The sequence below is a fragment of the Anarrhichthys ocellatus genome, unplaced genomic scaffold (genome assembly GCF_004355925.1).
Source record: "Anarrhichthys ocellatus isolate YVR2014 unplaced genomic scaffold, GSC_Weel_1.0 scaffold208, whole genome shotgun sequence".
Lineage (NCBI taxonomy): Eukaryota > Metazoa > Chordata > Actinopteri > Perciformes > Anarhichadidae > Anarrhichthys > Anarrhichthys ocellatus.
Genome location: NW_022280238.1, coordinates 182,982 through 192,786, shown reverse-complemented (window position 1 = coordinate 192,786; position 9,805 = coordinate 182,982). Strand labels below are relative to the sequence as shown.

Here is a 9,805-nt window from a genome sequence, read left to right as displayed (position 1 = left end):
ATATATATATATATATATATATATATATATATATATATATATATATACACATACATACAGTATATACATATATACAGGTGCATCTCAATTAATTAGAATATCATCGAAAAGTTAATTTACTTCAGTAATTCAATTCAAAAAGTGAAACTCATATATTACATTGATTCATTACACACAGGGTGATATATTTAAAGCGTTTATTTCTCTTAATTTTGATGATTATGGCTTACAGCTAATGAAAACCCAAAATTCAGTATCTCCGAAAATGAGAATATTACATAAGACCAATTAAAAAAGGATTTTTACTGCCTACTGAAAAGTATGTCCATGTACAGTATACAGTATGCACTCAATACTTGGTCGGGGCTCCTTTTGCATGAATTGCATCAATGCGGCGTGGAGGCGATCAGCCTGTGGCACTGCTGAGGTGTTATGGAAGCCCAGGTTACTTTAATAGCGGCCTTCAGGTTTAGGTCCATAGCCTCTCTATGGGTTTTAGGTCCATAGCCTCTCTATGGGTTTTAGGTCCAGTGATCCGAACCGATCAGCACCATATACTGAACACACATACTGTACACACATGTATATAAACAGCACTGACCTGAGGGTATGAGCAGTGATCAGAATCACTTCCTGCCAACACTGCTGAAGCTTCTTCCTCCAACTCTTCATCTTCCTTCAGAACATCAACCAGAGACACCGTCTGCTCCTCAGACATCCTTCCTGTTACCATGGAAACAAACAACAACAGATGTTACTATGGAGACTAACAACAACCAGCTGCTGTCACATCTGTCACATCTGTTAAATCTGACTCATGTTAAAGAAAACAACATCAAAAGAATGTGTGTCTGTGTGTCGGTACATTACATTACAGTCATTTAGCAGACGCTTTTATCCAAAGCGACTTACAATTCACATTCTCTCACATTCACACACCGTAGGCACAGGTACGGGAGACATTTTGGGGTTAAGTGTCTTGCTCAAGGACACATCGACATGCGACTCGCGGAGCCGGAGATCTCCACTTAGCCACAGCAAAAGTACAGAAACAAACTAATATGAATACAATAAGTGCTGAGTGGAAGGCACACACACAGACACACATACACAGCTGCAGGTCGTTTCCTCGTTTCTGCTGCTTTAGATTTCATCTAATAAACACTATTAAATTCATACAGGGGTAACGTTAGTTATTGTAAACACAACGATGGATACCATTAGATAATAATAACATACTATATATATATATATATATATATATATATATATATATATATATATATATATATATATATTATTTTAACACACTAAGTGTTGTTTGTGGTGAAACAGAGACGTTCAGGTCCAAACTAACTCTCGTTAAACAGCTTCATCAATCAGTCCGTTAGCACTTAGCATCAGTTAGCTTCAGTTAGCTTCAGTAAACACGTGAAGTGGTGCTAACGGTGTTAGCTGCGTGAATTCAACACAAACTTACCGAGTAAAACTGTTCGATGACTGTAAACCAATAACCTGATCGATAATTAACTATCAATAATCAGCCCGTCGTGTCTTTGTTATGAACCATTAGCTGCTGCTGCTGCTAGCTGGTCATAACAACTTCCGCTTCCGGGGTCAGAGGTTACCATGTTTAAAAAGGAAATCATTACAAAATCAATAATCAATACAAAATCAATAATATAACTGAGTTAAAAATAAACTTCAGTGACGTGATGGTGAAACATAAACGTTAGTGACGTCATACCGTGCTGTGGTCACACCTTTATCGATCCTCACTGCTCTAATTATCCCTGTTCTATGACTATGTTTATACAACTAAAACCATTCTCATGAAACATTATTGAGCCTCTTCTACTTCCACCACAACACAAAATAAAGACTTCCGGTTTACGTAAGAAACAACGCGATGACGACAGATGAGAGCCGTAGTAAAGATGGCGGCCGTAAGTGTTGTCGCAGAGTTGAGATTCAGAGACGGACAGAGAGAGAAAATCAGCGTTAAGGTGGAAAATAATCTTTGTTCTCTGATCAGCGGACTTCATGAGCTGAACGCAAACGTGTCACAGCTCCTTAGCAAGCTGGTGGAGCGGGAAAAAACCGGAGCATGCGCAGAAGGTGAGCTATGTGCTGCTAACTGCTAACAGCAGTCGGTAAACAGTGGTACAGGTCAGGGGTAAACAGACGGACCGTTACACGTCAGAGGTAAATAGACGGAGTGTTACTAGTCAGTTATTTGAGACCACACTAGTTTGTTCTTTCACCTGTGTTTTACCTGCTGTAGGTGAGGAAGAAGATGAGGACAGTGATGAAGGAGACGACGAGCCTCAAAGCTCTTACCTACAACCTCCAGCTAAAAGATCCAAAACCTGAAACACCTGAGGACAAAACATGTGAAACACACAAGGACACTTCACCAGTCATCAGACGACACCTGAAACACCAGAGGACACTTTGAAACACCTGAAGACGGTGTTTTATGTTTAGATACATTTGGGAGGTCAATATTTATAATAAATACAATAAATGTTTAATTTCATTTAGCCTCTTCATTCATTCTGCCAAACTGTCTTAAAATGTTTTTCAGAGTTTCCAACTTCGGTTATTTTATTTTGATGACTCAATTACTAACTCAAAGTGTATAACATTATAATTAACACATATCATGACAATCATACATTACATTACATTAGTCATTAAGCAGACGCTTTTCTCCAAAGCGACTGACAATAAGTGGATTCAACTTCGGTATTCAAGAGAACTACTAGTCACCAGAAGTCGTAAGTGCATCTCCTTTAAACAAGCATCTAAGAGCATAAACCAGAGCAGAAGTACAGAAACAAACTAATAGGAATACAATAAGTGGTGAGTGGAAGGCTCGGGGTAGTACTTCTTGAAGAGGTGAGGTTTCAGCCTGATGAAAGATGGGCAGCGACTGCTGTCCTGACGTCAGTGGGGACTTCATTCCACCACTGTGGGGCCAGGACAGAAAACAGCCGCGACCGGGTCGATCGACCACAGGGACCTCTGAGCGACGGGGCAACCAATCACCCCGAGGCAGCAGAGCGAAGTGGTCGGGCGGGGGTGTAGGGCTTGACCGTGGCCTGGAGATAGGAAGGAGCTGTTCCTTTCACTGCCCTGTAGGCTAGCACCAGAGTCTTAAACTGGGTGCGAGCTCTTACAGGGAGCCAGTGTAGAGAACGGAGAAGGCAAGTTGTGTGGGAGAACTTGGGGCGATTGAACACCAGGCGAGCTGCAGCTTTCTGGACAAGGTCCAGAGGTCTGATGGCTGACGCCAGGGCTCCGGCAAGTAGTGAGTTGCAGTAGTCCAGGCGGGAGATGACAAGAGCCTGGATGAGCACCTGCGCCGTCTCATCAGTGAGGAAGGGGCGAATCCTCCTGATGTTGTAGAGCAGGAATCTGCAGGAGCGTGTAACTGATGCAATGTTTGCTGAGAATGACAGTTGGTCGTCTAGGGTCACACCCAGGTTCCTCGCAGTCCAAGTTGGCGTCACTACGGTATCATCAATGGTAATGGACAGGTCTCGGTGCGGGCAACCCTTCCCCGGGAGGAACAGTAGCTCGGTTTTGTCCAGGTTGAGCTTCAGGTGGTGTGTCGTCATCCACTTCGAGATGTCAGCCAAGCACGCAGCGATTCGTGCCTCCACTTGAGTGTCACCGGGGGGAAATGACAAGACCAGCTGGGTGTCATCGGCATAACAATGGTAAGAGAAGTCATGTGAGCAAATAACAGAACCCAGAGATGTTGTGTAGAGATACTGTACATTGGACACATTGGGCCCGATACAGATACATTAACTGACTTTGCCTCCCAATAAGGGATGAGACAGCCATTCTCCTTAAAGGAAGGATGTCACAATGACACCTAGAGACCATGGGCTCTGCAAATGTTTTCACATCAAAGTCTGCCTTATTAGGTAGATGTTGTCCAAATGTGAAACTTATACAAGAGAAAATCATACAAACATTTGGTGCGTGTTGCAAACAACCTGGGGCCCCAAATATATCTTCTACCTATGTCTTGATTATTGCACTGTGTTCATTGTTTATTGTTATGCACCATTCACCAAGTAAAATTCCTCGTATGTGTATCGTACTTGCCAATAAACAGTTCTGATTCTACAACAATACAGCCTGTTTAGAGCTGCAGCAGCAGACTTCCTGACCCGTCTTCAGCTTCCCTCTCTCCTCATCTTCTCTCCTTTGTCCAACTTTTCACTCCACTGAATTTATTTGATAGCTTTAGTTACTGTTAAGTCTTAAAAACAAAGGATGAGAGAGCCTGCAGGCCACAGGTAGTTTTCTGCTGTGAGCTTCTTACTGCGCACGTGCATCAGAAAAATGAGCTGGATCCGGTTCAAAATTAAAAACAATATTTAATGTACAACACAAAGTTCACTTACAAACTGTATTAACTATCAATAGTAATATTTCATGAAATAGAGGCCCCATCCGCACCACACGACAGACTGGTGTGTCCGCCTCATGGTCCAGATGAGGTCTGATTATCTCCGGGGATTCACAGTTTCTTTGTCTCCCCAAAGTCTCTGAAATGTCTCATATTACACATTCCTTAGCCCATCGATCAGCTCAGTGATTGGCTGAACCCTTCGGACTTCAGTCGGCCACTTCCTTGACCAATTCCTCCCCTCTTCTTGAAGGCTGTGCTCAGAAACTAGCAACATCCCCCCCTCTCTGACTTTATGGCGGTGTCATAAATTCTTTGGTTTCTCTCACAGTGCACAACAAATTCAGTAACTCTCCCTTTAGTTTAAACTTTTCTACAAGTAAACATATTGCAACACATAATATCCATCGCTAGGAGCGCTTTAAAACTTAAATTCCTCACATTATTAATAGATTCAGATTATTAGTACAAAGTATAATTCAGTGAGTAAATGATTATGCTAGCTAGCAGTATAAAAAGTAAAAAGGGCTTGAAATGATTCATGTGTGGCGAGCTAACGGCTAACGCTCATTGGGCGGTTAGAGTCCCTCTCCTTCCCGTTTCCCCCATGGTGCCTTATTTTTGGAAAAAATGTATGGAAGTCAACGGAGAGACCAAAGCTTTTCTGATCCCCGTTGAATTGTGCCATAAATTACACAGATGACGTTGGTCAATCTAGAACAGGGATTCCCAAAGTGTGGTGCGCCCACCCCCGGGGGTGCGTGAGCTGCCTCTAGGGGGTGCGCGAGAGGAAACATGTAATGGTGGTCTAATGGTGTAATAATTAATATGAAATATAATTTTTAAAAATGCACTTCAGCTCCTGCCACCAGACTGTCTTTTACGTACACACTAGCTAGCCTAGCTTGTGCAGCTAACGACAGCTAACTTCATTCATTCAGCAACATTCATGCAAATATGATAAACTGGCTGAAATCGGGGAAACTGTCAGGTGGGACATCTGAAGCTATCAGTCATAAAAGACGAGAGGGACAGAGAGAGAGAGAGAGAGAGAGAGGAATCGGAGAGGTGCGTTGGGGAGAGACCGGGAGAAGAAATCGAACGGGAGTCAGAGAAAGATGAGACGGAGGAGACCGAAAAGGAGGAAGGGATAGCACAGATAAATCGGGAGCACATGGGCCCATCGCGGAGTCAAGGTGAAAAAAGAGGAAATATGATGAAAATGATCTCGGTCTGGGCTTCACTTGGATTGGCTGTGCAGATTGCCCAAAGCCACAGTGCGTGGTGTGCAGTGAGGTTCTGGCTAACAGCTGTCTGAACTGCAGTCTCATTCATGTTGGGTCTACAAAAAACGCACTGCGGGCTTCATATCTGGTCACAGAATAGCAAGAAAGGGGCTACCTCACACAATTGCCGAAGACGTTTGCTTGCCAGCTGCCAAAGAGATGGTGGAATGTATGATTGGAGAGAGAGAAGCAAAAAAGTTTGACATGATCCCGGTGCCCAACAACACTGTGTCGCGCTGCATCGATGCTTTGTCCGAAGACATCCTGGCTACATTAGTCGGTCGCGTGAAGAAGAGTGAGTTTTACTCTCTGCAAGTAGACGAGCCTACAGATGTGGCTAATCTGGCCAATGTTCTGGTGTACGTCCGTTATCTTTTCGAAGGCACGGTGCAGGAAGATTTTTGGGGGTGCGTGAACCCGGCCGGGATGTAGAAGGGGGTGCGTGGCCTAAAAAGTTTGGGAACCACTGATCTAGAAGATCAGTTTGTTGTAGAAACTTTTAGTTTAGTCTGAAACAGCTCGGTGAACTTCATCTCTTAAAGTTGTGATTAAGGTCGTGTCTCTTGATAAACTGACCCGTTCTCCAGCGTCCTTCCCTCCTTGTCCACTTCATGCAGCAGTTGCTGGAGACAGGAAGTGATTCTCTGACAGCATGAAGCTGGTAACCTGCTGTTCTGTCTCTTATCACTCATTAAAAATCTTTAGGAAAACTTCACATTGTTGTTTTTTTTCCATTTTATTGATGTAATAAAGTTAACATGGTTACCAGTGTGTGTCATGTGACTCATCTTATTAAATACAACAAAGTGCTGTGATTGGCCAGCAGCTGTCAGGTCTCAATGTTAAACTAACTACACACACACACACACACACACACACACAGTAAACATCCTCCAGCCAATCACAGCACAGGATTCTCTAACAGGAGAATGATTGACAGCTGGAGACTGATCTCAACAGTCGACGCTCAGGGCAGTAGTGTTGGTTCTGAAAGACAAATTCAGGGCAGTCTTGACATCAGCTCCTGACCGACAGACTGGAGGGTTCAAAGGCACACAGGAAGTGACATCACAAACCATACAAACAGTTATGTCTTGTCTGAGCAGCGGGCCTCTCTGATTGGTCGTCCTCTATGTATCGATGAGCGGCGGGCCTCTCTGATTGGCCGGTTTGCGGGTGCCTAGGCGGCTGCAGAGCAGGGCGAGGCAGACAGGAAGGACGCAATAACCGACCGCTCGAGGGTCGGCTCTCGTGCAGGAGAACAGGAAGAGGAAAAGCTGCAGGTACGGCAGCAGGAAAACCGATGCCCATATCCAGACAGGAAGTGGTGGCAGGTGAGCACTAACACGGTTAGGGGTGAGGGGTGGAGCTGACGGGCCGGCCCCGCCTCTCTGCACGAGCTCCAAACTGAAGCTGTGAACCTCAAAGACGTAGTACACCGCCATGACGCTCAGCAGCAAGTAGAGAGCCACGCCCACCCAACCCATCCGCTGACGGAAGTTCATCATCCTCCATTCTGTGAGAGAAACAATCAATATGTTCAATACGTCATCAATACTGCAAGTAATTCATTTCAAAAATCAATAAGTTATCCTATCCGCTGACAAAAGGTAACCATCCTCCATACTGAAAAAAGAATCAATCAATAATCAATATGTGAGCAATACATCATCCATACCGAAAGGAATGTCAATCAGTAATCATTATGATCGACAAGCAATACATCCACCTTAGAGTAAGGAAAAAACAATCAACAGTCAATACATAATAAATATATCGTACACAGTGTGTTAAGTAGCTACAGCTGACCTGTAGGTTCACTCTGTGCCTCCATTCAGTTCATTACTGTTTTAACTGTTATGTAGTTTTATATCTGATTGAGTTAGTTTATGGTTATAGACAGTGGCGGCTGGTGGAACATGTTCTAGGTAGGGCCATCCTATCAATGTCAGCAAACATCCCAGTATGATTTAATGCAAAAAAATGAAAGTATCCAACACGCATCACTACTTTGCAGTTAAATAATTAAAATTTATTCCAACACGAAAAAAAGCAGTAAATAACACTTATATAATATAATATGTTTATTTATTGAGATGCCCCTATGGACCTTGTTATAGGAGGTAAAGATCAGGAGAAGTAAACATGAAGTGTAATTATGAATACTGATGTTAAATTATGCTATGATGAGTTTTCACTGTTAACTTACCATCTCAATTACATGTTGATGACTCCATGACCAAGTTAAGCAGATGAGACTGAGGACAACTATGTAGAAGAAAAGATGTTCACTTTGCCTAATATGTAGCTTGACAGAGTTCTCCATGTGTTTCCTGGTGTTCTCATGTTTCCTTACCTCCTCATCCCTTACTCCCTACCCTGGTGTTCTCATGTTTCCTTACCTCCTCATCCCTCACTCCCTAACTGTCCGTGCTGGATCTGTCCCCGTTGTTTTAAAAAGCTAAATATGTTATTAGCATGACTGCATCCAGCTAGCCAAACCTGTCTGGTGTACAGCTAGTACAGAAGCTTCATGTACTGCTTCCCTTTCCCGCTAGTCTGCTGTCTGATTGTGGGGTCAGGCTGATCCGATATCAGCTCTTTGGCTGCAGAATCTCCGCCAAAGTTCTCCTCTCAAACGAGACCTGGAGGAGTAGTGCTCGCGCTGGCCTGTAGAGACTTCTCCTGACGAGAACACACAGCTAGGGGGGCCAAATCGTTTTGGCCCCACACTGAATCTATTTGAGGGCACTGATTGGCTAAATTGTATGTCACTCATTTATATCTTCAATCAGCAATTGGCTAAACTGCTTCATAGACCCGCCTCTTTTGGGCCAAAACGATTTGGCCCTCCTAGCTGCGCATTCTGAGATGTGTTGTGCACACAGGCGGAGAGGACGAGCAGGAAAATCATATATTGCGCAGATATCATATTTTACACATATTACTGGGTACATTCCATAGTTCAAAAACACAAATATTGACAATTTGTATAATTTATGATTATTATAATTTTTTATTTTTTTTTTGTGTGGCTCAAGGTGGGGCCAGGCCCCATGGCCCTCTATTGACCAGCCGCCACTGGTTATAGAACTGTTGGAAGTCTGTAAGCAGTCCGTCGGCCGTCTGTGGGCAGCCCGTTGGTCGTCTGTCCTCTGTCCTCTATCCTCCTGTCTTCCTGTTCTCATTCCTCTAGCCAGCCCGTTAGCAGTCTGTTAGCCCGATTAGCAGTCTGTTAGCCTGTTAGCAGTCTGTTAGGGTTATTATTCTATAGGTTATTACCTCATTACCCACTAATGCTCGTGTATTTATCAGCTCTTACCTTCCTTCGCGTTGATTCTTTCAAACTAAAATGCTGCTGTATGGTCGTCAGAGCACAGTCGATCTCTGGAGGTCCCGGATGTCTACTCTTTTCCTGTTGTGTCACCTGATACCCATGAATAACGTCATTCTCAACCATCACTGTTTGTCACTTTAAAGGGCCAGTGTGTAAGTTTTAGTGGCATCAGTACCCTCACAGAACTACGGTCAGGTTGAGACAGTTATCTTTAGGAGCGACTCTTACCAATACTAACAATCTAATATGTTTATAGAGCAGCAACAGTTATATTCAAACCAGCAAAGTCACTTTATAAAGTCATTATTATCTCTCTGGAAACAAATGTAAAATATTAATAAAATAAATCAATTTATAAAGAATAAAATGTCATGTCATGTCCTCTAGCCCCCTGTCCTCTAGTCTCCTGTCCTGTCCTTTAGCCTCCTGTCCTCTGTTCTCCTATCCTCTAGCCCCCTGTCCTCTAGCCTCCCGTCCTCTGTCTTATTGTTATCATTATTATTATCATTTAATAATATAAAAAAGTACATTTCTACTATGTTTTCTATAGAGTCAGCTTGTGGCTCCGCCCACTCTGTCCGTCCACCAAATCACATCAGAGAAGAAAGAAAAAAGCAGAAACACAAACGAACAGCAGTGAAGTCCGAACGCTTTGTTTGTTTTTGTGTTTTATTGTTTGTATTTGCTGTTGTGGTTTCTCTGGTGGTCTCTGTGGCTCTGAACCCGCTGGTCCTGGTCCTGGTGTTGCTGGGG

The 9,805-nt window shown here is 43.4% G+C and overlaps 2 protein-coding genes across 2 annotated transcripts in view; both read right to left on the bottom strand.

The window, feature by feature from the left end:
- Positions 1 to 1,737, bottom strand: part of LOC116400814 (putative E3 ubiquitin-protein ligase UBR7) — a gene marked incomplete at its 3' end in the record, with an annotated part of 6,132 nt that extends 4,395 nt beyond the window's left edge. The window contains exons 1-2 of the mRNA XM_031878879.1: positions 1,481 to 1,737; positions 602 to 723 (exon numbers count right to left, since the gene is read on the bottom strand). Of these exons, the coding sequence (XP_031734739.1) occupies positions 602 to 718 (117 nt within the window). The remainder of the gene's footprint in view (positions 1 to 601; positions 724 to 1,480) is intronic.
- Positions 1,738 to 6,432: 4,695 nt separating this feature from the next.
- tmem251 (transmembrane protein 251) lies at positions 6,433 to 9,124 on the bottom strand. Its single transcript, XM_031878884.1, has 2 exons — positions 9,038 to 9,124; positions 6,433 to 7,231 (listed from the first exon to the last, which is right to left on the bottom strand). The coding sequence occupies exon 2, from the start codon at positions 7,221 to 7,223 to the stop codon at positions 6,846 to 6,848; it is 378 nt and encodes a 125-aa protein (XP_031734744.1). The 5' UTR covers positions 7,224 to 7,231; positions 9,038 to 9,124; the 3' UTR covers positions 6,433 to 6,845.
- Between the last annotated feature and the right edge of the window lie 681 nt (positions 9,125 to 9,805).

What these genes read in the sequence shown, in the direction of transcription:
- tmem251 (XM_031878884.1), bottom strand. Translation starts at nt 7,223, where the DNA reads ATGATGAACTTCCGTCAGCGGATGGGTTGGGTGGGCGTGGCTCTCTAC.